The sequence below is a fragment of the Saccopteryx leptura genome, chromosome 6 (genome assembly GCF_036850995.1).
Source record: "Saccopteryx leptura isolate mSacLep1 chromosome 6, mSacLep1_pri_phased_curated, whole genome shotgun sequence".
Lineage (NCBI taxonomy): Eukaryota > Metazoa > Chordata > Mammalia > Chiroptera > Emballonuridae > Saccopteryx > Saccopteryx leptura.
The window spans coordinates 93,562,936-93,589,772 of NC_089508.1; the positions used below are offsets into that span (position 1 = coordinate 93,562,936).

Here is a 26,837-nt window from a genome sequence, read left to right on the forward strand (position 1 = left end):
AGCCGCCACCGGGTTCTTCAAGCTGGGCGAGCAAGAAAAGAAGGATGAACTCCCCCAGATCTGGCCAAGTCCTCTCCTGGCGTCGCCCTGGACCCCGAGTTCGCTCGCAGGTCAGCGAGGCCTAGCTGCATCGACCCGAACACACGGGGAGAGGGAGGGCCCTGCAACATGGCCCCGCGGTACGCGGGTCCACACACAAAAGAAATGGGTTTCGCTCACGGTGCCCGAGGACTGTGCGGCACGCAAAGCGGGACGCTGTCCCCAGACCGACAGATGGTCCAGGCTGCAGGTAACACGCACAGGGAGTCACACGCGGGAACCGGCAGGAAGGGTCAGCACCAGCGCGCGCAGGGTCTCAGCGGCCCGGAGGCGGCGCGCATGCTCGGTCCGGCTCTTCCACCGGCCGGGCGGGGACCCCGCGCTGGGGGGCGGGGGCACCAGCGCCCGCGCAGCCGCTCCTGACTGGAGTGGGCTCGGCGGCTGCTGCAGCGCTCAGCGCCCGGGCCCTGCCGGAGCCGGGTCGAGCATGTGCCGCGGCTCCCCAGCGGCGGCGGCGGCGGCGGCGGCGGCGGCGGCGGCAGCGGCGGCTCCTCTGCAGCGGCGGCAGCAACAGCGGCCGCCATGGCCAAGTCCAGCGCGGAGCTCACCCGCGAGCTGCAAGGTACGAGGCACGGTTGTCTCTGGGACGCCCGGTCCGGGAGCATCTCAGACCTAGGGCGCTGCTCCCCGCGCACACCCCAGTCGCGATGCCTGCTGCCCCCGCCCCATGCATTCCCGTTGCAAGGCAGCCCCTGCCCCTGCATACCAGCTTGGGGCATCTGTCCCCGGAGCATCCTCCGCCGCCCCCACGCCTCACCCTGTCAGGACCTGCTGTCCCAGAGCCGCCGGTGCAGATCTTCGGTGACAGGTGCAGTCCCCTTACGCTCGCTAAGGATGACTCAGTGACCCGGCCCACCCCTCAGCGAGGCGTCTAGTGTCCTCTCCGGAGAGTGCCGTTTTCCAGCCCCGCCGAGCCAGGCCCGCCCCGCCGCACGATGGGAGCTGCCCCTGGTCCTGACCGCCTCTTGGCTCCACACCCTTCCCTTCCCGGCCCCGCCCCGGAACTGCCCAGAAGAGCCCCCCAAGCAGCCTGGCAGCGCCCGTACCAGTGGGGCAAGGAAGGGAATCAGGGAAGAGAGTTTGGATTGGAGATCATATCAAAAGCAGGGTCACTGCAGCTCGCCTCCCACAGCCCCCGTCCCAGCCTCCCCCCTTCTCACTATCCTACACCCACACCTCAAGGCCTCTCCTGTTTGCACCGTCCTCAGATGGACCCAAACCAAGGCCCAATCCCCCAGCACTGCCACAACCCTGACCCCCAGAGGCAGGAGCACAGCCTAACCCACGCAGACATCAGAAGGCTCAAGGGGACTCAGAGACATGCTGTACCTTGGCAATTTCCCACACCTCCACACATGCACACAAGCACAACCATGAAATGTGTGTATATACCTTTATAGCACCCGCACCCCCACCTCTCTCTCTTTTTCTCTTTCTTTCTCTCTCTCTCTCTCTCTCTTGCTCAGATATCTGGATGATTCTGCCAGCAGTTGTGAACAGGTTCATTAAATACTAACTCCTTCCCACCCTCCTGCCAACCCTCAACACACCAGAACCTTGTGTCTTGTGCCTCTTTCACAACTTAAATCACAACATACTCCTTCACACTTACATATACCACCAATGCCACACATGGACTTCCTGGCATCTTCAGAAGGCACACACACATGCATAGTAAAAGGCAGACACACATCCAGACCACCTAGAATACAGTCAAAGGACAACCACACACCCCTACACACTGACTTACTGTATAGATCAATGTTACTGGAGTGAATCAGTTGGAAAAATCCTTCACACCCCCAGAAGGTATGACACAGCCTCACACAGTGTCACTCAGCGACTGTCCTTTGACTCAGGAACATCAGGACTAGAGTTTTCTCCACACTCTCTCCCTCTCTAATCGGAAAATGAAAGTCACCCAAAAAAGATAGGTCTGTGTCCCTGTCCTCCTCCCCTTTCCTCTTCTCCCTCCCCCACCCTCTCCTCTCCTCCTCCTCCTCCTCCTCCTCCTCCTCCTCCTCCTCCTCGGTCTTCTTCTTCTTCCTGAGAAAAAGGGAGATAGATAGACTCCTGCATGCGCCCCCTACCAGGATCCACCCAACCCTCACTGGGGCTTACGCTTGGTCCAACCGAGCTATCCTCAGTGCCCGGGGCCATGACTCAAACCAAACAAGCCACTGGCTGCAAGAGAAGGGAGAAGGGGGAGAGAAAGGAAAAGAGAAGCAGATGGTCACTTCTCATGTGTGCCTTGACCAGAAATCTAACCAAGGACATCCTTATGCCCAGCCAATGCTCTTGCTCTATCCACTGAGCAAACTGGCCAGGGTCTGTCCCTGTCCTTCTTTGTCTCTCTTTTTCTCTCTCCTCCGACCCTTCCCTTGGAGCCCTGGGGAGGTCAGGGTGGCCAGGGTAAGAGGAGCTGTGAACAGGCCCCTCTCCACATGCAGACAGCATCCGGAGGTGCCTGAGCCAAGGGGCTGTGCTCCAACAACATCGCGTGAAGCTGGAGACGAAACCCAAGAAGTTTGAGGACCGAGTGCTGGTGAGGGCACAGCGCTTGGGAGCAGAGGGAGGTATTGAGGGCAGCTGGGCTGCTGAGGGCAGAGAGGCTGGGAGGCAACGGAGACAGAGGTGGGGAAGAGCTGAGGAGTCATAGCCTGGGGGAGGAGCAGGCTGGACTGTGTGGATGTCAGGACATTAGGATGGAGCAGGAGAGAAGGAGGACCCCCAGAGCAGAGGGCCACTGCTAGCAGGAGGGTGCCCACAGGCTGAGGGGGCTGAAGGATGGCGGGTTCATTGGCCCAGGAAATTGCCATTAGCTGCTGACTTTCTTTCCCTTCCTCTGAAGGCCGTGACCTCCTGGCGCCTCCACCTCTTCCCCCTTAAAGTCCCAGCCAAGGTGAGTTGGGCTGAGGAGTGGGAGAGCACATGGCATGCTCCCTCCCAAACCTGGCAGCCAGATGCTTACCACGAGCTGAGCATCCCCATACCCCCAGGTGGAGAGCTCCTTCAATGTCCTGGAGATCCGGGCCTTCAACACGCTCAGTCAGAACCAGGTGAGCGCCAGGGCCTGGGGAGGCCAGCAGGAGGAAGGAGTCAATATCTGAGGCCCTGCGCCCCTCTCCCCCAGATCCTAGTGGAGACAGAGCGTGGCATGGTGAGCATGCGGCTGCCGTCAGCTGAGAGTGTGGACCAGGTGACACGACATGTGAGCTCTGCCCTCTCCAAGGTCTGCCCTGGCCCTGGGTGAGTGGCAAAGGAGGACTCTCTCAAGGGGTTAGACATCAAGAAGAACTCCCTCCTTGCCCTGGATCTGAGCTCCTCATACAGCAAGGGGAAGAGGGAGCATGTTGCTGCTCCTGTGTTTTCCTGGAGATCCAGAAACCGTAAGGGGGAGAATGAGGGCCTCCTTTCACCTCTCTGGGATGGATTTGTTCATCTTCCAGGTGTCTCATCCGGCGTGGAAATGCAGACACTCCGGAAGGGCCCCGAGACACGTCCCCCAACTCTGAGACTTCCACATCTACCACGCACAGTGTCTGTGGTGAGGGGGCTGACTTGACAAAAGTGAGACCTATAGCTCCCTGCCCCTTGTCCAGAGTCCTTTATATGTAGGGTTTCACCTGCTGTGAGGACTCCACAGCCCCCGGGCCTCAGAGGGTCATGGTGTAGCATGAATTCAGGACACTAGCACATAACATGACCTTGACCGTTCCTTAACCCCCAAACCTGTTCCTCACCCTTTTCCCCTCATGGAGCAGCCAATCTACTGCCCCACAGGTGGCTTCTCTGAGACCTACGCTGCTCTGTGTGACTACAACGGGCTGCACTGCCGTGAGGAGGTGCAATGGGTGCGTTGGGCAGGGACCCACTGTTTGGGCAGGTGGGGCCTGGAGGGAGTGGGCAGAGGAGGAGGAGGGGAGCAGGTGTGAGCCAGTTCCACCTCTCCAAGGATGTGGACACCATCTATCATGCTGAGGATAACCGGGAGTTCAATCTTTTGGATTTCAGCCACTTGGAGAGCCGGTAAGCTAATAGGGTAGAGACTCCCGACCACCACCCCAAATGCCATTCTGGTCCCTCCCATAGTCCCAGCTTTTTCTCCCCACCCCCACCCCACCCCCACTTCTTTCTACCCATTCAGGCTTTCCCCAGCCCAACCACTCCATCCCTAGTCTCTTCTTTCCTGCCCCAGCCACCTGCTCACCACCTTCCTCCCCTCTTCAATCTCCCCACAGAGACTTGGCCCTAATGGTGGCAGCCCTGGCCTACAACCAGTGGTTCACCAAACTCTACTGCAAGGACCTGCGGCTGGTAGGGACTAGGAGGAGTGGGGGAAGTGGGAGAGAGCAGTGTCCTCTCTTGTTTTTTGATGCCTGATCACAGCACCCGCTCTGTCCTCAGGGCTCTGAAGTGCTAGAACAGGTGCTACATACCCTGAGCAAGTCGGGGAGCCTCGAAGAGCTCGTGCTGGATAACGCCGGACTCAAGACGTGAGGCCAGCCTCCTCCGTGGGCAGTGGTGCCCCTCGATGTAGTCTTAGGGCCCCAGAAACTCACAGCACGATACAGGCCTCTGAGCTATTTCATATGGCTCCTCACTTTATAGAAGACTGAGGCCCTCTCTGGGCAGAAAACAAGTCAGTGGTCAAGCTGGGAATCAGACCTAAGCCTCTTGACCCCCAGATCCATGTTCTGCCCCAGCATGCTCCATCAACTACCAAGCAGGGTGGGCTTCTCTAATCTCAAGGGCCCGAAACTGGGCTTTGTCTCAGTACAACTTCTCACATGCTCCAGAACGGTGACAAGTGCCGTGGCAGACCCCGAACTGCGCCCCACCTGTGGGGCCCTTCCATTCCCAGCCAAGCAGGCAGGGGGAAGAAGAGGGAAAGCCCAGGGGCTGGGACAAACAAATCCTCTCTCCCATTGCCTGAAGGGACTTTGTCCAGAAGCTGGCCGGGGTGTTTGGAGAGAATGGGAGCTGTGTGCTGCATGCCCTCACTCTGTCCCACAACCCCATTGAGGACAAGGGTGAGCCCCAGCCCCAAATCCTACCCCCACAACAATGCATACCCCTATCCTAGCCCAGAGCCCAACCTGGGCCTGAACAGTGGTTCTCCAACCTGATGCCAGCCCCTGCCCCCACACCACCATCCTTGACCCCAGGCTGGTACCCCACTGAAGCCCCTATTCTGACTCCGCACCACCTGCTCCCACTGCCCAGCCTCTCACTGGGCCCACTGTTTCACCTGCCTTCCCAGGTTTCCTCAGTCTGAGCCAGCAGCTCCTCTGCTTCCCCAATGGCCTCACCAAACTGTGCCTGGCCAAGACTGCCATTTCCCCTCGAGGTATCTGCACTGGGACCACTGACCTTTGACCTCTGACCCTCCCCAGTGTCACCTGGGGTGTGGAGCCCCAGAGGCATACTCACACACTCACGCAGCATCCCAGGGATCAAGGAAAGGAAAGGAGCCTCATTCTGGGGTTGGGGAGGAGTGTATATCCAGGGAAGAAGTGGGGACGGGGGCCAACCCAGCCTAGTACCCGCTGTGCTCAGGGCTCCAGGCGCTGGGCCAGACCTTCGGGGCCAACCCGGCCTTTGCCAGCTCCCTTCAGTACCTGGACCTGAGCAAGAACCCTGGGCTGCTTGCCACAGATGAGTCCAATGTGAGTCCATGGAACAGCCTCGAGCCCCTGCTGAAGCACACTCAGACTTCAGGGCCGGGGTCTCTGCCCTGTAGCTGGGTTGGAGGGACTCTATCACCCCTGCTGCTGGAACTCCTGTCCATACTTCCCAGGCCCTCTACAGTTTCCTGGCCCAGCCCAACGCTCTGGTGCACCTGGACCTGGCGGGGACTGACTGCGCCATTGACTTGGTGAGGGGTTGGCAATGGCAGGCCAGCTGAGGTGATCTGGGGGGGCCAGGGTGGGTCTGTGCCTCACCCCCTTCTTTGACTATGGAGGTGGGCAGAGCTGGCAGGGTGACTTCAGGTTCAGCTGCATTATAAAGAAACACCCATAGCTGATACCTGGGCTGAACTCTCTCTGGTCACTGCCCAGGGTTATGTCTGTGCCTAAACCCCAGACCTTGCTCCACTGCCCTTGCTCAGTGCTGCATCCACGAGGAGGATAAGATACTGCCCTTAATGTGAACAAGGCACTTATGGGCCTGCGGTGACCCTAGCTTTATATATCCACTGCTAGGAGCCTCTCCCCCAGCCCTGGGGCCAGGCAGGGGATGGACTCATTTTCCACAAAGGGGAGACTAAGGCAGTAAGAGGCAAATTGGGCATCCATAGTGGGCTCATACAGACTGACCACAGAGGTTAAGTGCCAGGACCTTGATGGGGAGTGAGGAGACCTCCCCCACCCTTCCCAGGCCCTATGAGACCCACCATGTCTCTCTGTCTCTCCCCACAGCTTCTGGGTGCCCTGCTCCATGGCTGCTGCTCCCACCTGACCTACCTCAACCTGGCACGCAACAGCTGCTCTCACAGGTGGGAGCATGAGGGGCACAGGGAGGCCTAGGGCAAGCAGCAGGTGCCCCCTTCCTTGCTGATCCTGGGAGTCTCTGCAGGAAGGGCCGGGAGGCCCCACCGGCCTTCAAGCAGTTCTTCAGCAGCGCCTACACACTGAGCCACGTCAACCTGTCCACCACAAAGCTGCCCCTGGAGGCCCTCAGGTCGGGTGGGTGCAGGGTTGGGGGAGTGTCCTAGGGGGACCCATAGAGAAGGGGGTGAGGGGTAAAAGTGGGCGTGCTGGCCTTCTACCCACAGGGCGCTGCTCCAGGGCCTCTCCCTCAACAGTCACCTCAGTGATCTGCACCTGGACCTCAGCAGCTGTGAGGTGAGCCTGTCCCCCAATCCCACTGCCTGTCCCCTACCCACTGTTCATTTCTCTGTCCTAAGTCAAACCCTGGAAGTATCTTGCCTCTGCACTCCTCTACAATTCCCCAACCTGATTACACCTCCACTTTCCCCTCTCAGTCTGTGGTCTGTGACCCTCTTTCAAGAGGTCATATTCAGTCTGCAGTGTCTCCGCACTCAGTTTTGCAGAGGGAGATACCAGGCTTTACCCCCAGAGGGCAGGAGTAAGCTGTCTCCAGTGCAGGGGCCTGGAGATTTTTTCTGACTTAAAGAAGGGGAGAGCTGGTCCTAGGGAAGACTCTGGTGTGAAGAAAGAGCCTCCTGATTGTACACCACAGCTATGATATATGATCTTGAGTCCTGAGGTCTCAATGCCCCTCCCCCACCGTGTCCCTGCAGCTCCGCTCAGCAGGAGCCCAGGCTTTGCAAGAGCAATTGGGGGCTGTCACCTGCGTGGGCAGCTTGGATTTGTCCGACAATGGTGAGTGCAGTTGCTTTTCTTCCTGGGGTCCAAGTGGGGAATGGGGCCTGGAGTGTGGGGGAGAAGCCCTATGGAGAGTCCTATGAGCCTCCGGCCTCAAGACCAGGCCTCTCTCAGGGTTTGACTCGGACCTCCTGACACTGGTGCCCGCACTTGGCAAGAACAAGTCCCTCAAGCACCTGTTTCTGGGCAAGAACTTCAATGTCAAGGCCAAGTAAGGTCCCTCCCCGTACCACAAACCCTCACTCTGTCATCCACCTATCCTGCTGGCTCACTGTATTACCTCTGAGCCCGCCCTGCTCCCCAGTAGCTCAGCCCTCTCCCCCCTCTGAGCCCTGACTCCCCTCAGGACCCTGGAGGAGATCCTCCACAAGCTGGTGCAGCTGATCCAGGAAGAGGACTGTGTGAGTGATGGCTGGGAGGAGGCTTGCCTTGCCGGGGCTTTGGGGACCGGGCCCAACCCCCATTTGCCCTCACAGTCCCTGCAGTCACTGTCGGTGGCAGACTCCAGGCTGAAGCTGCGCACCAGCATCCTCATCAACGCCCTGGGCAGCAACACCTGCCTGGCTAAGGTGGATCTGAGCGGCAACGGCATGGAGGACATTGGGGCCAAGATGCTGTCTAAGGCCCTACAGATAAACTCCTCCCTCAGGTGGGCCCTCAACTGGACACAGAGACTCACACACTCTGTGCCCTCCATGCCTGCCTTGCTCTGTACCCCATCTTCCCGGAGAACCCCTAGTCCTAGAACCATCTCTGAGTCATCCTCTACCCAAGAAAGGGAGGGAGCTGTGTCAGGGACCCAGAGGAAGGAGCAACAAGCTGTGCTTACCCTCTCCCCAGAACTATCCTGTGGGATCGGAACAATACATCTGCCCTGGGCTTTCTGGACATCGCGAGGGCCCTGGAGAGGTGAGTGCACCAGGACCTGCCCTGACCCAAGCCCCCTGCTTCCTGTGCCTGGATCAGGCCTGAACTACTTCAGCCCCAAGTCAGTCCCCTTGATCTATTTGAAAAGAAATGTTAGGAAGGGCCATGGATGAGGGAAATGGTCAGCAAGAAGTGGGTTTGGAGGAACAAGGGCTTCCCCTCACCTCTTCCCCCACCTGGCTGTGCCACTATGTCCCACAGCAACCACACGCTGCGTTTCATGTCCTTCCCTGTGAGCGACATCTCCCAAGCCTACCGCAGTGCCCCCGAGCGCACCGAGGACGTCTGGCAGAAGGTGGTGGCCTAAGCAGGGTGGGGCCCAGAGGGCAGGGGCCAGCCCACATCTCCAGACTCTGAGGCATTCGCCTGTAATCTCCAGATCCAGTGGTGCTTGGTGAGGAACAACCACTCCCAGACGTGCCCCCAGGAGCAGGCCTTCAGGCTGCAGCAGGGCCTGGTGACCAGCAGCGCCGAGCAAGTAAACATTTCCCTCTGGGACCCATGGGGCATGCAAGGTGCAGGTGTGACGTGGCAGGGGTGGGACATGAAAGAGACATCACATGATGCCCATAACTGGACTCAAAGTGTGGGGAAGGCAGGAAGACAGGACATTCAGAATAGGGGCCCCAAACATGAGTGAACACATGGGCAGACAGTGGGGGCCCCCCAAACAGAGGGTACACAGGACTGTGGGAGCTCCACTGGGCATTCAATAAGGGCTTCCCCAGAAGTGGGCCCAGGCCATGTAGAGACATCAGCACCGCCCTTGTAGTGCTAGCACCAATAGTGCTGCCCAGGAGACACAGAAATCAGGTGCCTAGGGTCCTACTGGGAAGATGTGCGGTGCCCCTAACCCTCCTCCCGGCCATGCTCCAGATGCTGCAGCGGCTGTGTGGACGAGTGCAGGAAGAGGTTCGGGCCCTGAGGCTGTGCCCCCTAGAGCCTGTACAGGATGAGCTGCTCTACGCTCGGGACCTCATCAAGGATGCCAAGAACTCTCGGGCGGTGAGCTCACCACAGCTCCCTCCTTCCCTTCCCCCATACTAGGTGATCCAGTCCAGAACCCAGGAAGGAAAGCCATGCTAACCCAGCAGTGTCCAGGCCCTGCCCCATGCATCCGCCCTCCTAGCTTAGGGTACCCAGGGGTTGGTTCTGGCCTTCTGATCATAACCCCTTCCTTACATAGCTGTTTCCCAGCCTCTATGAGCTGGGTCATGTGCTGGCCAATGACGGACCTGTGCGGCAGAGGCTGGAGTCCGTAGCCAGTGAGGTGTCCAAGGCTGTGGACAAGGAGCTGCAGGCAAGTCCTGGGGAAAGAGCCCAGTGTTGACCCAGGCTCTAAGTCAAGGGGATCACTGAGGGCAAGGAAATACAGCGCTGAGACCACTCCCACTGCAAAGACATTGCTAGAAAACTGGGCTTGAATTATTTCTGCTAGCCTCGATCTTGGCCCCTGACCTCTTACCTCCCCCCACCCTGGACTGACTCTTCCCTGTCCATATGGTCGGGTGAAAACCTGAGTGTCCAAGGCTCTGCTGCTAACCAGCCCTGTGACCTTGGCAAGCCATAGAGGACGGAGTAGACGAGCTAGAGTCTCTTGGCTGTGGAGCCACGCCTGATCCTGCCCCTCTTGGGGCTCTGGCCTCCCTTCCCCCATACTAGGTGATCCTGGAGTCCATGGTCAGCCTGACGCAGGAGTTATGCCCCGTGGCCATGCGCGTGGCTGAGGGGCACAACAAGATGCTGAGCACGGTGGCTGAGCGCGTCACTGTGCCCCGGAACTTCATCCGGGGAGCACTGCTGGAGCAGGCGGGCCAGGACATTCAGAACAAGCTGGAGTGAGAGTCAGACCGGCGGGGGCGGGGCTGGAGTGGGCCCAGAACACTTAGGGACTTGGGGCCCAACTCTCAGCAATGAATAATGAATGGCACAATCTCCATTACAAGGGATAAATCTTTAACCAACTGCAACCTTGCTATTTAGGGTCGGTCTGATCTTTGCCCTAGAAATCTGAGTGCTGAGCCAGGGTTTGGGAGCTGGGGTTTAGGGAAAAGGCAGCACACACAGGTGTGCACATGTCCGTAGCCACACATACACCCAGAGACCGCTCCTGAACACAAAGCACAGCCTCCTCAGAGGCATGGTCAAAGAAAATGATGTGATTGGAGTGTGTGGACTACACTCTCTCCCTCCCAGTTTTCAGCCCTAGACCTCTTTCATCTGGGTCTGGGTGCCACCACTCGCCATACTAAGAAAAAGAAAAATTATAACAAAAATAGCTGGTTTCTGCTCTCAGAGCAGAGGCCAGCAGGGCTCATTCTGTACCCCAGTTTACCCAGCTCTGTCCCCCGGAGTCCCAGGGGCCTGGCCTGGCGCTCCCTTGCTCTCGTCCTTCAGGCCTCTTTGCCCACCCTCCCAATCCACACACACCTAAGCTGGAGGTCTCTGGGCGGGACTGGGCATGCCTTTAAGGAGACTCGAGTGTGGTCTCCGTAAAGGTCTCCTACAGCACCTTCGGGCCTCCTTGGAGACCAGGCTAGCCGGCCCCCTCCCTCAGGCACCTGGGGAAGGGCAGGGCCGAGGCTCAGGGCTGGGGAAGGGGTGGCTGAGCAGCCCCACCTGTGCCCACAGTGAAGTGAAGCTCTCAGTCGTCACCTACTTAACCAACTCCATAGTGGATGAGATCCTGCAGGAGCTATACCACTCACACAAGAGCCTGGTAAGGCTTCTGAACCCTGGCCAGGCCCAGGCATGCCCCTCCTGTGGGCATCGCACCATCTCCCCCAGCCTCCTCCCTTCAACACTCTAGGAGGTGGAACACTTCCTTGGGGTCCTGTTCACGCCTGTCCTTCCCCAGGCCCGACACCTGGCCCAGCTAAGGACACTAACAGACCCACCAGGGGGGCCGGGCCAGGGGCAGGATTTGTCCTCTCGGGGCCGGGGCCGTAACCATGACCATGACGAGACCACAGATGATGAACTTGGGACCAACATCGTGAGCACCCCACCCCCAACCCCTCCGTAACCCAGGTCCTGCCCTGGACCTTCACTGTCCCCTTGAACTCCTTCCTGTGGACTCCACTCTCCCCTTCCTGAGCTTGGTCTCATCCCCCAGCCCCAGCCAGCCCAGCCTCTTCCCTAGTCCCAATGCCCCAGCCACCCAAGGACAGGGAGGCAGGAGGGACTTTAAAAAGAAGGCTTTATGAGGCACAGAGGCTCCTGCCACCTGCAGCCTGGCCCCACTCTGCCCTGCTTTCTGCAGGACACCATGGCCATCAAAAAGCAGAAACGCTGCCGCAAGATCCGCCCAGTGTCTGCTTTCATTAGTGAGTCCCCAGCCTCGGGGCTAATGGCCCTGTTTTCCTTTCTTTTTTGCCCTGTCTCACCAGCCTGCTTTCTCCCTGTCCCTCCTGCTAGTCCTTCTAAACACTTCTGTCCCCACAGGTGGGAGCCCTCAGGACATGGAAAGCCAGCTGGGGAGCCTAGGGATCCCCCCTGGTTGGCTCTCAGGACTCGGGAGCAGCCAGCCCACAGCTACTGGCTCCTGGGAAGGTCTATCTGAACTCCCCACTCATGGCTATAAGCTAAGGCATCAAACACAAGGCAGGCCCCGGCCCCCCAGAACCACCCCTCCAGGACCTGGTCGACCCAGTGTGAGTCCCCAAGGCATTGCAAGAGGATCGACTTCACTTAGCAATGCCAGAGCCAGGGGTTGTTGCTTAGGACCCCAATGCAGAGGCACCCAATCTGGCAAGTGCCCCAGCAGGCCACCAACAGAGGGACTATCCAATTTGGATGGAAGGCAGACCTTGTCACTTATAGGAAATCTGTCTGCCAGACGTTGGCAGTCCTCATTGTGGTGAGAGCTGCCAAGCTTAGGAAATTTCCAGGGGGACTAAAGTCTGAATTTCCATGGGGCCAAGAGAGGCCAGTCCAACTCCAAAGGGGAAGGCCCTGAGTAGGTGGGAGGGTCTTCCTGGCCCAGATGAGGTTCCCTACCTCCCCCCCCCCCCCGGCAGGTGCCAGTACCTGGGATGCGTCAGGAGAACGGGATGGCCACCCGCCTGGATGAAGGGCTAGAGGACTTCTTCAGCCGAAGGGTCATGGATGAAAGTTCCAGGTGTGGCACCTAGACACGCTTCCATTTGCATCAGGCCCTGCGGCCCTGGAAGGACTCATGTATCTGCCCGGCTCCCATGGAGGCCTCTCCAAATACAGAGACCAAAGCCAGTCTCTCTGGGACATTTCCTCCATATTCTCATCCTTCCACACCTAGCCCTTTTCTTCCATGTTTTCTTCATCTCAGGACAGCTAGCTGGGAAGGATGGGCCACCACAGTGGGGTGGCAGGGAGGGGGGTGGAGGGGTGGCGGCAGGCCCTGGGTTGATGGCCATTAAATGGGCAGGAGGCCTGGAGGGCGTGTTCTCCTTCACTGTCTTGCACAGAAGGAACTGGGTCACTTGGAGAGACTGAGAGAAGGAGAGAGCAGGAGGGAAGAGTTGATCTGCTGGAAGGTTATGACAGGGAAGGTGAGGACACCATCTCCCCTGAGATAAGTGAAAAGGGCCTCAGAGCGGCAGGAGAAACTAGATGAGAGAGGAAAGTGGGAGGCTTATGAAACCCAAGACTAAACTAACACCACCACCATCCTGGGCACCTGGCGCTGGCATCTCCCCACGGCCCTGTCATTAACTCTCCCTGACCCTGCCCAGCTACCCCCGGACTCTGCGGACCCTGCGGCCAGGCCTCTCAGAGCCACCTCTGCCTCCACTCCAGAAGAAGAGGCGCCGAGGCCTATTTCACTTTCGCCGGCCCCGGAGCTTCAAGGGGGACAGGGGACCAGGGTCCCCCACCACTGGGTTGCTCCTCCCTCCACCCCCACCCCCACCCCCAACTCAGGAGAGCCCCCCCAGCCCAGACCCTCCCAGCCTTGGCAACAACTCCTCCCCCTGCTGGAGCCCAGACGATGAGAGTGGCCTCCTCCCTGGAGTTGGGAGGGGCCCGGGGCCTTCCTTCCGGAGGAAGATGGTAAGTGAGACAGGAGGTAGAGTCTTCCCCCTTCGCTGTCCCACACGTAGCCCACCTGCCCCTCCCACCTCAGGCAATTAATGGGAAAATGCTAGGACTCAGGGCTCTGGGGAACTCTGGTCATCCCAACTCCCTGCTCCTTGAGAGTGGGCTAGGACTGGTGACCCAGAGCATGCTGGGAATGCTGCATGCATATTTGGGCAGCAGAAGGACCTTTCAAAGGGTCTGGACAGGGCTTTCCCCAGGCTGGGGCTCAGAGGGGCAGGGGCCGTCTCCCACTCCCTTGCAACCTGTGGAGCCCCCTCTTCCTCAGGAACTGCTTGTAAACCTAAGATCTTGTTACAGGGCACTGAGGGGTCGGAGCCAGGGGAAGGGGGCCAGGCCCCTGGGACAGCACAACAGCCAAGGGTCCAGGGTGTTGCCCTTCCTGGGTTGGGAAGAACCAAAGGTTGGAGCTTCGATGGGAAACAAGAGGTAAGGGGAGCGCTCAAGGCAGTGAACTGAGGGTCCTGTGGGTCCTTGTCTACCAGGCTTCCCTTCCTGCACCCCGTCCCTAGTCGGTCAGTGGAGAGAGCCATGCTTTGGCATTAGAAGGTGTTGGCTGCATCTCTGCCCTCACCAGACCCTTGCTGTGGAATTCCAGACAGGTCACTTAACCTGTCCACTGGAGCCTCTACTTCCTTGTAAAATAGGCAGTCATAAAAACACTTACCTCCAGAGAGCTGTTTCCCAAACTTTGGTGACGATTACCACCTGTAGGACTGATTTTTACCTTCTCCACACTCCACCTGTGTTATTATTTACATAATATTTTCATTTAAATTAACTCACCTTTTTTAACTTAGTCTAGACCTGTGCATTATTATCTTTAAAACCAAAGTCACCTGACCAGGTAGTGGCGCAGTGGATAGAGCATCAGCCTGGGATGCTGAGGACCCAGGTTCGAAACCCCAAGGTCATCAGCTTGAGCATAGGATCATAGACATGACACCATGGTTGCTGGCTTGAACCCAAAGTCACCGGCTTATGCAAGGGGCACTGGCTCAGCTAAAGCCCCCGGTCAAGGCACATAGGAGAAAGCAATTAATGAACAACTAAGGTGCCACAACTGAGTCAATGCTTCTCATCTCTCTCCCTTCCTGTCTGTCTGTCTCTCTCTCTCTCTCTGTCTCTCTCTCTCTTTCTCTCTTGCTAAAAACAAACAAAAAAACCAAAGTTTTATTTTCTTCTACTACATATAAAATAAATGTATAACTATTAAAATAACAGCATTTTCATTTGTGCAAGCAATTTCTTATGCCCTAGGGTGATCTGGGTACCACTATTTGGGAAAATGGTCCAAACATCTAGGGACTAATGACATGAGATGCTAGAGAGAAGCCCCTTACCAACTGCAATCCCCACTGAAGGGGCCTTTCGGATGACCTGACTCAGCTGTCCTTTCAGGGCACAGGCCCAGACCTGGAGAGCAACGTCCAGGCTTGGCAGAGACGGCGCTCTTCGGATGACGCAGGTGAGAGTGGCCACCCTCCCTTTTTTCCTGTGACCCTCTACAAGGTCCCCTCCTAATTTGCCTTTCCTGGTCCCCTTCTCCCCTCCCCCCCCCGACTCCAGGGCCCGGAGCCTGGAAGCCCCCACCACCCCAAAGCACCAGGCCGAGCTTCAGTGCCATGCGCCGTGCAGAGGCCACATGGCACATAGGTATGGAACACCTCTTCTCAGGCAAGCAGCACTGGAGGCCCAGGATCTATCCAAACAGAAGCCATGGCCTCTGCATCAGGGAATTTACAACCAAGAGTGGCAGTGAGAAGTCAACACAGTGAAAATATTTAAGGATATTTACAAAGCTATATCCAAAAGGGACAACCCAATCCAAAGAGAGGCCTTACAGAACAAAAGAGGCTTTACTGGATTGGTTGACAAATGCAACCCTTTGTGGGTGAATCCAGATAATTCCCTAGGGCAAGGGCCAGCTCTGGTCACTGTCAGCAGAGTGGCACCCTCTATAGAAAAGTTCTCTCTCTGGCTCTCAGCTGGGAAGAGAGTGGGCAAGTACTAGTCATGCCAGGCCCACCTCAGACATTCCGTCCTTCTTCAAAATAGCTTGCCAAGCAGGCCGTCCTCAGTTCATCCTCAGAGAGATGCCACAGGAGGGGGCAAGGGTCCTGCCTTGGAGGTCGAGACCCTGCGTGTCAGTCCTGGCTCAACCACCACCTGAGTATTGACCTTATACAAGTCCTTTACCTTCTCGCTTTGAGGCTCTGAAGAAATAAAAGGGAGGGGTTCATGGTATGACACTTCCCTTTTCTGGGTTCAGAGCACCTTTCACTATGGAGCTTCTAAAGGAAAACTGGTCAGCTCGGTGTCTACCTAAGTTCCCCTAGGCCTGGAATGTGACCCTTCAACAATACCGACATGGACACATCTCCCTGTAGATACAGGTGCCCTATAACCCTCCTCCTCTCCCACCCCCAGGCTAGGGCACAGGGTGTGGTGCAGAGCCAGGCTGGCCCGTCTTGGCAATGCCTGTGCTCCTGCCCATCCTCCAAGGCCCAGCCAGTACTGCGGGCATCTTTGCTGGGTTCCCATCCCCACACAAACTAGTTAAACACCCAAAGTGGAGCTCCATCCTTCACTTAGGAGACCACAAGAGATGGCTGCTCCACTGCACCATACCCATCACCAGCACCCTTCAGGTCTCTCTTACACCTCACAGGTACACACACAGACACCTTCCAGGTGGGTTACCTTCGGGCTCAGTTTGCCTAAAGCCACAGAGGCAGGACGTAGGGGGTGCAAGGGTGCCTCTCCTTGAGGCTCTCGCCATCTAGATCAGACTGGCAGACAAAGTTTGGGGAGTGCCAGGCTGCAGCCTTGGCAGGGCCCCGGGTACTGCAGCCCAGGACAGGCGGCATGAGCCACAGGCTCTGGCTCTATCTCAGCAGGAAAGGGTTCAGGCCCCTCTCTTCAAGAGATGCCGCCAAGCCAGAGCCCACTCCAGAGGTGACAGGCTCAGGACCATCCTGGGACCACGGGCTAAGGAAATATGAGAGCAGAAGGGAGCAGGCAGAAGCAGAGGAGCAAACAGGCCTGGAGAGGGAAGTCTGGCCTCCAGGGCTTCATAGGGCCGGGGCCAGGGAGGGCTATGAGAGAATGCCTATTCCTACAGCTGCTTTTCTCTCTCCCAACCCCATAGCTGAGGAGAGTGCCCCCAGCCACAGCTGCCAAAGCCCCAGTCCAGCCTCCCAGGATGGGGAGGAGAAGGAGGGGCCCTTATTCCCTGAGAGGACAGTTCCCGCTAGAAATGCCAAGGTGAGGGCTGGCAAGGCGGGTGGGGAAGGCACTTTGATGAGGCAAAGGACTAACTGACCCAGCATCTTCCTTCTTCTGCCAGCTGCAGGATCTGCCTTTAGCTCCGCGGCCCCCCAAGCCAGTGGCTGTGCCCAGGGGCCGCCGCCCCCCCCAGGAGCCAGGGGGCAGGGAAGAGGCTGAGGCTGTGGGTACAGCCCCAGGGATGAACAAACCCCAGCTGAGGCTGGGCTCACAGCAGGATCAAGTGGAGTCCGAGGTCCAAGGTCTGCCACCTAGCTGGAGGGGCCTCTGCTCCCCACAGGGGGAGCATAAGACGAGGCACTGCCTGGATGAGCACCCAGCCCGAGAGCCCCACTCATATGCTAGGCCTGCCTTGACTGTCATTTCAGGGCCCCTAGATCCAGGTCGCCGGACTGCTCCCCTGAAGCCCAAGAGGACACGGCGGGCTCAGTCCTGTGACAAGCTGGAGCCTGATAGAAGACGGCCCCCTGACCCCACAGGTGCCGGTGGGGTGGGCAAAAGGGAAGTCCTCCTTCCCCCATCTGTCCAACATGGCGCACCCCATACTGGGCGGCTGGCTCTCCCTGCCCGGGAGACAGGGCTCCCTGGATCTGTCCCCAGGAGGAACCAGTGAGCCAGGAACAGACTGACAGCTGCTGCAGCACCCTCCCCAGCCCTCCTCTCGACATGTGCCTCACAAGGACTGACCCCCACCCACCCCTGCCCCTCCAGGCCCCTCTGCCAGCCCATCCCACAGGGCCAGGATGGCAGGCTGAGGCATGGGGGACAGGAGGTGGGGGACAGGAAGGGAGGGAGCAACCTGGAGAGAGGGAGGCTCTGGATGCCTGCTCCCTCAGCAGAGAGCTTCAGTGTGGGGACCATCTCCCTCCCTGGAGGGCGGCCCTGCCCCTCTATCCCCAGGGGTTCTCTCCCAACTTGTATAGAATAAAAAAACCAAAACCACTGCCTGCCTTGAGTCGTCGCTGTCTTCCCCTTTCACTGCCCCCATGCCCCACACCTGTTCCCCTCCAGTGCTTGGTCTCCGTGGGGAAAAGTGAAGAGTACCTCACAGAGGTGGGGCTGGGGCTCTGAGTAGAGAGGGAAAGACCAGAGAAGTGATAGACAGGCAGGAGCGGACTGAGAAGTCTCCAGGCCAGGGTGGGTGTCGTGTAGGATCTGGGCTGAGCTGGCTGAAAAAGAGACCAAATGACAGAAAGCAACAGCAGTGTATGTCCAGCTTTGGGGGTATGGTGGGATTGGAAGACCCCAGTGTACCAGGAAGAGACCTGGGCAGCAGTGTGCTGCGTGGGTGGGTGGCTGGGTTTACACACAGGGAGGCTCACTAATGGTGGAATTAAATGGTGTGCCATCCTGGCGGCACCATCAGTAGTCAGAAATCTCAACTGGAAAGTGGCCTGAAAGTGAGAAGGGCTTATGGTGTGAGGACCAACAATTAAATTAATTGTAGCCCATAGGTGTACTACCAGATACTAGCTTAGCATTCAAGACTCCCACTCAAGAGCCTCTTCCTCTGTGAAGCCCTTCCTGATGCCTTCCCCCAACTCATCCAAATGGAGGCCTCTCTCTTTGCGGCCCACTGCATCCTGAAAAGGTCTGTACCCTTGCACCTGACACACTTACTTGCACTTGTGTATTGACTTATCATCTCTGTCTGCGGCCCTGTCTGTTCTATATATACGCACCTCCCCCAGGGGCAGGAGCTGTGTCTTGATCACGTGTATAACCCCAGCCTGGGCACAGTGCCTGGCACCCAAGAGCTGCTCAATAAGTGGCTGCTACCTTAATATATAAGCAGCTTAAGGGATGGAGGGTGAAGAAATTTTGGTGAACCCTCTTGAGAATTCATCCCAGATCTCCACATACCCAAATGTCATCACGTGTGGCATGCAACTCCCAGGCAATTGCTCACTTCCCCTGGTCTCACTAGGGAGTGACTAGCATCTTGTTTCCTCAAGATCTGTGCTTGGCTTGGCCCCTCCCACAAGGAATCACGGGGCAGGGGGGTGGTAAATTGTAGGTACTAGGAAGATGCCTCTGGAATCAGTCCTTCAGCACGTGTCCCCACTGGGCAACCCTGTCTTCAGGGGCTTGGTTTTGTGACCAGGATGTGAGATTGTGCCTGAAGCAACTGTGTCCCTGTCCTTGTGTCTCTCTGCTAAAAACTATCTGGGACACTGAGCCTTATTCTCAGAGCTATGAGGTTCAGCGTGATTTTTAAAGAGCATGTCAGGATCTCCATTCTGTTGTATTTGGGTTGGTGAGACTGTATATGTGGTGTGACAAGTATAGCTCAATGCTCTTTTATACGTGCAGATATCCCTAACAAGTATGATGTGGAGAATGTTGTGAGACTGAGTATGTTTCCCTTTGTGTATCTGCAGGGCTATAACTGTCGTGGTGTCACAGTGGGTTTATGTGCTAGCATCTGTGCGTGTCAAGATATGTGTGAGCCTGTGAGTCGTGGGTGTGTATCTCCATCATTTCCCGGTGTGAATGTGTGCACGCACATGCACTGCCACAATGTGTGCATCTCTGTGATGCTGGTTGTGGGTGTGGTGTGAAGGAGAAGATGTGTGTCACTGTGTCTGTGCGGGTCCTGCCTCTGAGCCACCCTCAGCCCACCCTCCACCCCGTTCTGTGGCTCCCTCCCAGGCAGCGGCCCTGCCCCTCCCCTCCTCTCCCTCCCAACTGGTCTCTGCGGGGTGGGGGGGAGGAAGAGAGGGAGCCGGTGCTGCCACCCCCCCTTCCAATCCAGGCCCCATAAATAGCAGCAGAGCCAGAGCCGGAGCTGGCACCAGCGGCTGGAGCAGCAAGGGAGTCAGGGCCAGGGCCAGAGCCGAAGAGTGGAACCCCCAACTAAAGCCCAGGTGAGCCTCCCCTTCCTCCTCAGCCTAGCTCAGCCCCGCCCAGTCCAGCCTAGTCCAGTCCTCTGTAACAACATCCCCCCCAACCCCCAGAGAAGCCTCCGGTTCTGTCCGATCCCCTCGCTACCACATGACCTTGCCCATTTCATAGGCTAAGCCCGGAGACTCATGGCTGGAAGGCAGAGTGCCCCACAACCCAGACCCTCCCTCACAGATCCAGAAAGGCACACATTATGGGGAGGGATACCCAGCCAGAGAAGGGTCCCAGTTCTGAGGGAGGTACCTACAGGGACTGTCACACCCTCCTGGAGACAAACACACAACGAGGAGACAGACACACAGGGTGGGAGCATTCAAACACACTAATGCACACTCACTGGGAGAAGCACGACATGAGATCAGACAGCCTCACCCTGCGACGTGGACAGATACAGATAGATGAACTGACCAGCCATGAACTCGGGCCAGCACACCCCTTCCTGCTGCTGCCCAAGGCTTGGTACCACTGCTGGGGGAGGGTGGCGTGCGTGCATCCCACGGGCAGCATGGAGGGGGCTGCAGCTCCCCAAAAATCTCGTCGCTAAGAGACAGTGCCAGTGCTGCCAAGAAGTGTGAGAACAGGGGAGGTAGGGAGGAAAGAGAGAGTTGTCATAGTGGGAGCCCCTGCCAGGAACCTGGAGGAGCTTTCAGCAGGAATGAGGCTCTGCCTCTAACTCCCCAAGCCCACCATTCTCCCTCCCGTCAGCCAAGTAGAAGGTGAGTGGGGGGAGGGAAACAGGGACAGCCCCCAGAGCACCTTCCACAATGCCTACCCCTGCCCACTGCAGCTCCATTCCTGAGGCCCATCCTCTTCAGACTTCTCGGGGCCGGAGCACCCCCTCCCCATCCCCCTTTCCCCAGTTCATCTCCCTCGTGCCAAGACTGAGTGCAGCGCTGGCTCAAACATCAGTTGGGAAATAGCAGAAGGTGCTGAGGCAGCAAAAAGTGTGGATCAATCAATAGCCTAGGAGCCAAGACTGCCAGGAAGCCCCCCCCCCGCCCCTGCAACCCCCAGCCCTGCCCAGCCCTACCCATGCATACTAGGCCAGAAGGGGTGACAGAAACACACAGCTGTGCAGAATTGGGAGGCTCAAGTCCTCTGTCCTCTTCTGCTCAGAGCCCCAGGGGAAACGAAGCCCAGAAAGGGCAGGGAAACAGGAGGTCCATGAGGTCCGGGCCTCAGGAAGCAGAACAAAGGAGGGTGAGACCCAGGTTTCCAGAAGATAAATACCCCTCCCCTGGCAGGGGTTCCCTTTCCAGTGTCCCGGCCATCTGCTCTGTCCTTGCAGTGACATGTCGGACCCTGAGATGGGATGGGTGCCTGAGCCCCCAGCCATGACACTGGGGGCCTCGCGGGTGGAGCTTCGGGTATCCTGCCATGGCCTCTTGGACCGAGACACACTCACCAAGCCCCACCCCTGCGTGCTGCTCAAGGTCTGCTCTGATGAGCAGTGGGTGGAGGTGAGAGTGGGCTCAGGGGCTTGGTCTTTCCTTCACTAACCTCCTGGCCCGGGAAAGGAGGCTGGGGGAGGGGGAAGAGGGGGAGAGGGGCAGAGGAGGAGGGGAGGGTGGAACAAAAACCTAAGAGGGGAATGTGAAGACCCTGAGGGGCCTCTTCCAGGCTGTGAGTAATGGTGGTGAAAGGCATGCCATCATTACAAACACAAACCATTTTATGTTTTCTAAAGCCCAGAGTCTCCGAGGGTCCTGAGATGGCCCCACAGGCAGGGGCGCTGATCCCTAACGCCTTATGAGAGTTGCAGAGGGCTGATGGTCTAGTGAGCTAGAGGCACCCTGAGCTCAGGGGTTCAGCCCAGGGAGGGAAGAGCTAGTCCCTGGGGGGGGGTGCAAACCCAAGGAAAGCTGGCCTGATGCGTGGCCCAGGGGACTGCACCTGGGTTCCCAGAGGGCCTTCACCCTCCTGCCACAGGTGGAGCGCACGGAGGTGCTGCGCTCCTGCTCCAACCCCGTCTTCTCCCGGGTGCTGGCCCTTGAATACTTTTTTGAGGAAAAGCAGCCCCTGCAGTTCCATGTGTTTGATGCTGAGGATGGAGCCACCAGCCCCAGCAATGACACCTTCCTTGGCTCTACAGAGTGCACCTTGGGCCAGGTCTGCATTCCCACTTCACCCCACCCCCATCAGCTTCTGTCTCTGAATCCAAAATAAAAGAGTATGAACTCTGGAGCTAGCTCATTACAGGCTTGGACCTCCAACCCCACCATTCACTGACTGTGCAGCCTTGGGCAAGATACTTCACCTCGGGCCCTGGCCGGTTGGCTCAGCGGTAGAGCGTCGGCCTGGCGTGCGGGGGACCCGGGTTCGATTCCCGGCCAGGGCACACAGGAGAAGCGCCCATCTGCTTCTCCACCCCCCCCTTCCTCTCTGTCTCTCTCTTCCCCTCCCGCAGCCAAGGCTCTATTGGAGCAAAGATGGCCCGGGCGCTGGGGATGGCTCCTTGGCCTCTGCCCCAGGCGCTAGAGTGGCTCTGGTTGCGGCAGAGCGATGCCCCGGAGGGGCAGAGCATCGCCCCCTGGTGGGCAGAGCGTTGCCCCTGGTGGGCGTGCCGGGTGGATCCCGGTCGGGCGCATGCGGGAGTCTGTCTGACTATCTCTCCCCGTTTCCAGCTTCAAATAAGAAATAAAAATAAAAATAAAAAAGATACTTCACCTCTCTGAGCCTTAGCTTCCTCATCTTAGCAATAATAGGGGTTACAGTGCCTACCTTAAGGCTGCTGTGGAAATTAAGTCCAACCCTAGCCAAGTGGCACTTATGGCCCCTATCCCTTAGACCCTGGCCAAGGGGCATCTCATCTGGGTCTCCCTCTACATCCATCTGCAGATTGTGTCACAAACCAAGGTCACTAAGCCATTACTGCTGAAGAACGGGAAGACTGCGGGCAAGTCCACCATCACGGTAGGCAAGGTCCCCTGTATTCACCCTTGGCCAGGGCGTTCTTTGCCCCTGCATGGACATCCATGGTGATATCATACCCAGGACTGGCCCCCTTTAAGGGAAAGGGTGGCCCTTGTGGTAGGGAAGTAGGGGGGAATCCTGCCACTTGTGTTCCCCTTGCAGATCGTGGCCGAGGAGGTGTCTGGCACCAATGACTATGTGCAGCTCACCTTCAGAGCCCACAAGCTGGACAACAAGGTTGAAACCCCAGAGTCCAGGCCCCCCACTCAAGACAAATCCCAGGGTCCCAACACTGCTCTGTTCTCGGTGTTAGCCACCTCCCCCTGCACACCTCACGAGGCTCATGGGTCTTTTCCCCTATGACCCCAGGATTTTTTCAGCAAGTCTGACCCTTTCATGGAGATCTATAAGACCAATGGGGACCAAAGTGACCAGCTGGTCTGGAGGACCGAGGTTGGTGCCTGGGGCTATGAGAAAGCAAGGAGGAAGAACAGAGTAGGGAAACCTAAATAGGAGGTGACTGGCTCTCTTGTGCCTTTCCAAGGTGGTGAAGAACAACCTGAACCCCAGCTGGGAGCCATTCCGCCTGTCCCTGCACTCCCTATGCAGCTGTGACATCAACCGGCCACTCAAGGTGAAGTCCCTGCCAAGCACGTGCAGCCTACTGAAGCATCCAGCCTCTGTCTGAGACCGTCCTCCTGAGTATAGCAAGCTCCCTTCCTCTCCCCCATGAGATAAGATCTTCCCACTGTGAAGAACTGGTCACAGCCCAATGTTCCTACATGTGTGCCTTTTATCAGAAGCCAAAGCCCCTGCCAGATTGAGCCAAGGAATGAAGTTCTTAGCAGATGGCCTCTCTGGGCAGGTTAAGTTCATCTTTTTGGGCTCAGGAAATGTTAGGCCACTACCTTCTTGAGTCCTTCACCCTCCCCCAGGAACCACTGCAAACCATCCCTGACCCTGACCCCACCCCACCCCCTTCCTTCTCAGTTCCTGGTGTATGACTATGACTCAAGTGGGAAACATGACTTCATTGGAGAGTTCACTAGCACCTTCCAGGAGATGCAGGAAGGAACAGCAAATCCTGGAAAAGAGGTATCACAAGACCCCCCCCTCAGGTGTCCTCCCCCAAGATCCCTGGGAAAATCCTAAGGGTGATGCTGAAGAGGTCACCATACATGATAGGAGGTGGAGAGAGTGGAAAGTCCCCATGCTCAGTCTGAGGACTGAGCCACAGAGGTCTTGTTCTGGGAGGCTCTGCTGAAGGGGGATGACGGGTCATCTGAGGGAATTGTGACTGGGGATTTTGGGGTTTGTGTGGTCTAGATGCAGTGGGACTGCATCAACCCTAAATATCGGGACAAGAAGAAGAACTACAAGAGCTCAGGGACCATAGTGCTGGCCCAGTGCACGGTAAATCCCAGGGCCAGCCTCAAGCCCCGCTCCAGCCCTAAACCCTACTGCAGCCTCACATTCAACTTTTCCTTTGCTTCTGGGAACTAAAAACCCTTACCCTATACCACCTCCAACTTTGACCTCAAAAACTCTGGTTCCCCCACTTTCCCCACAGAAGCCCCACTTAGCTCTCTCCTCAAAGGACCATCCCTCCACCTTACCTCCCCTGCTTCTACCAGGTGGAAAAGGTGCACACCTTCCTGGATTACATCATGGGCGGCTGCCAGATCAGTTTCACGGTAAAGGCCCAGGGTATGGGGACACAGGCAAGAGGGAGGAGCTAAGCCCGTAGTGAATAGGAGTCCTGAATCCCTCTGCCTTGCTTAGGCCTCTCATGAGCCTAGCATTGTCCCTCTGTACGCCTCACCCCACCCCATAGTGACGCTACCTGTAGGCCTGCCCAGATTCACCTTAGTGCTCCCTACAGACACTAGTTCTGGCCTAGCCTCTCTGTTGGCTCTCAGGGATGCAGCAAGTCCTTTTTCCCACCTCCTCCAGGTGGCCATCGACTTCACTGCCTCCAATGGGGACCCAACGAGCAGCCAGTCCCTACACTGCCTCAGCCCCCGCCAACCCAACCACTACCTGCAGGCCCTGCGTGCAGTGGGAGGCATCTGCCAAGACTATGACAGGTAGAGCAGGGGAGGTGAGGGTGAAGGAGAGACAGTCAGGGAGGCCTTGTCCAATGGACCCTACCGCTTTTTCTTCTCCCCAGTGATAAGCGGTTCCCAGCGTTTGGCTTTGGGGCTCGAATCCCTCCCAACTTCGAGGTAGGCTGGATGCCAAGAAAAGGGAGGAGATGGTGGGAGAGTGAGAAAAAAAGGAATGATCCCCATTCTATTCTTGCTTTACCCTCACAGGTGTCCCATGACTTTGCTATCAACTTTGACCCGGAAAATCCGGAATGTGAAGGTAAGAGGGGAGGTTCCCACCAGCCCCGCCTTCCCCCATACACTTTGCTGCACACTCCTGCACACCCCATGCCAGAGCACAGATTGCATTCTCATGGGCCCAGCTCCCTGTTCCTTTACCCATCCAGCACCTGTCTTCATTTGGTAAGACTTCCAGGCCCTGGCCCATGATCTACCCACCTAACTGCCCCAGTGCCTGGAACATCCAACTCTCCTACTTACTAAGAAACTAGGTGGGGGGGGGGGGACACTTCCTTGTTTCAAGGGGTGTCAGGAAGAACTCCCTGCTAATCATTGACAGCCTCACCTCTGCCCACAGAGATCTCGGGGGTCATCACCTCCTACCGCCGTTGCCTGCCCCAGATCCAGCTCTATGGCCCCACCAACGTGGCCCCCATCATCAACCGTGTGGCAGAACCAGCCCAGCGGGAGCAGAGCACCCACCAAGCCACGGTGAGAGAAAGCAGGCAACCAGGCTATGCTTGGGTATCCTCGGGTGAGGCCAGGGCTAGGGCCTGGTTTGGGGGCAGATGCCAATGCCCGTCCACCCTTTCACCTTCCCTTAGAAGTACTCGGTGCTGCTGGTGCTCACAGACGGCGTGGTGAGCGATATGGCTGAGACCCGCACCGCCATAGTGCGCGCCTCCCGCCTGCCAATGTCCATCATCATAGTGGGAGTGGGCAATGCTGACTTCTCCGACATGAGGCTGCTGGATGGCGACGACGGTCCCTTGCGCTGCCCTCGAGGGGTGCCCGCGGCCCGCGACATCGTCCAGTTCGTGCCCTTCCGGGACTTCAAGGATGTGAGTGTCCGAAGCCCCTTCCCAGGACTCCTCAGCGCTTCATACCCCATGGTTCTTCCGCCATGTCGGTGTCTGGAAAGGGTGCCCAGAGGGCCAGTCTGAAGCCCCTCCCCTTCCACCTGGCCCCGCCCATTACGCTTGGGTTCCTAACCAATTTGTGTGAGTGAGTGAGAGAGAGAGAGAGAGAGAGAGAAAGAGAGAGAGACAGAGAGACACACAGAGACAGACAGACAGGAAGAGAGAGAGAGATGAGAAGCATCAATTTTTCATTGCAGTTCCTTGGTTGTTCATTGATCGCTTTCTCATATGTGCCTTGACTAGGGGGCTATAGAAGAGCAAGTGACCCTTTGCTCAAGCCAGCTACCCCGCACTCAAGCCCGCGATCTCAGGGTTTTGAGACCTCTGTGTCCCAGTCCAATGCTCTATTCACTGAGCCACCGTCTAGTTAGACAAGGGTTCCTTAAAACTTTCCACCCCCTTGCACTCTCCCGCAGGCTGCACCCTCTGCGCTGGCAAAGTGCGTCCTGGCCGAGGTGCCACGACAGGTGGTGGAGTACTACGCCAGCCAGGGCATCAGCCCGGGAGCGCCCAGGGCCGGCACACCGGCTACGACCCCCAGCTCTAGCCCATGACTGCCTCCAACCGGACCAACACTCCCTCAGTCTCTCAGTGAGTCCTGAGAGCCCAAAGAGTGGACACTGGGGTGCAAGGTGGGGCTTGGTGGAGCACCTTGGCCAGGTGTAGTATAGAGGAGGGTGCTTATAACTATCCCATCCTCTCCCAGGTGCCTGTCCAGACTCCTGTGACTTGAGTGACAGTGCCTCTCCCTCTTGGATCAGCTGTGCCCCCTGTGTCCTGGAAGTGAGTGGAGAGCCCTGCCCCATCTTTCCAGGCCCCAGCATCAGCCTTGTGGCCCCTCAATGACTCTGTTCAGTGATCCTGACTTTCCAGCCATCAATAAAGGGAACCCTTCCTAGTTCCTCAGCCTCTACCCATCATGTCTCAGGTACCCACTAGGCAGTCTGTAGCACCCACAAACACCATTAAGAAATGATGACCAGCACCTTTTGAAAAGGATCAGCATTCACCAGGCAACCAGATGTCTGTACAAT

The 26,837-nt window shown here is 57.6% G+C and overlaps 2 protein-coding genes across 3 annotated transcripts; both read left to right on the forward strand.

Annotated features, from left to right (window-relative positions):
• Positions 1 to 218: 218 nt before the first annotated feature.
• CARMIL3 (capping protein regulator and myosin 1 linker 3) lies at positions 219 to 17,810 on the forward strand. The gene is made up of 40 exons (XM_066343656.1): positions 219 to 661; positions 2,550 to 2,644; positions 2,951 to 3,001; positions 3,099 to 3,158; positions 3,233 to 3,348; positions 3,549 to 3,646; positions 3,883 to 3,953; positions 4,055 to 4,128; positions 4,341 to 4,416; positions 4,507 to 4,595; positions 5,038 to 5,132; positions 5,363 to 5,449; positions 5,659 to 5,768; positions 5,900 to 5,977; positions 6,522 to 6,598; positions 6,679 to 6,783; positions 6,878 to 6,947; positions 7,367 to 7,448; positions 7,566 to 7,662; positions 7,798 to 7,852; positions 7,928 to 8,100; positions 8,292 to 8,360; positions 8,580 to 8,673; positions 8,758 to 8,856; positions 9,255 to 9,383; positions 9,565 to 9,678; positions 10,041 to 10,216; positions 11,010 to 11,097; positions 11,236 to 11,373; positions 11,641 to 11,704; positions 11,823 to 12,031; positions 12,398 to 12,498; positions 13,091 to 13,406; positions 13,752 to 13,880; positions 14,853 to 14,919; positions 15,021 to 15,107; positions 16,603 to 16,718; positions 16,801 to 16,981; positions 17,108 to 17,229; positions 17,340 to 17,810. The coding sequence occupies exons 1-40, from the start codon at positions 622 to 624 to the stop codon at positions 17,808 to 17,810; spliced, it is 4,569 nt and encodes a 1,522-aa protein (XP_066199753.1). The 5' UTR covers positions 219 to 621.
• Positions 17,811 to 19,516: 1,706 nt separating this feature from the next.
• Positions 19,517 to 26,716, forward strand: CPNE6 (copine 6). Of its 2 annotated transcripts, none has more exons than XM_066343095.1 (17): positions 19,517 to 19,606; positions 20,932 to 21,103; positions 21,573 to 21,752; positions 22,482 to 22,556; positions 22,719 to 22,793; positions 22,926 to 23,009; positions 23,101 to 23,190; positions 23,547 to 23,651; positions 23,883 to 23,969; positions 24,191 to 24,250; positions 24,510 to 24,643; positions 24,727 to 24,781; positions 24,872 to 24,923; positions 25,242 to 25,375; positions 25,489 to 25,725; positions 26,220 to 26,394; positions 26,510 to 26,716. In XM_066343095.1, the coding sequence occupies exons 2-16, from the start codon at positions 20,936 to 20,938 to the stop codon at positions 26,355 to 26,357; spliced, it is 1,674 nt and encodes a 557-aa protein (XP_066199192.1). In that variant the 5' UTR covers positions 19,517 to 19,606; positions 20,932 to 20,935; the 3' UTR covers positions 26,358 to 26,394; positions 26,510 to 26,716. The 2 variants fall into 2 exon arrangements, with proteins under 2 accessions (XP_066199192.1, XP_066199193.1); XM_066343096.1 differs by having other exon boundaries at positions 19,536 to 19,606; positions 20,888 to 21,103.
• Positions 26,717 to 26,837: the final 121 nt, after the last annotated feature.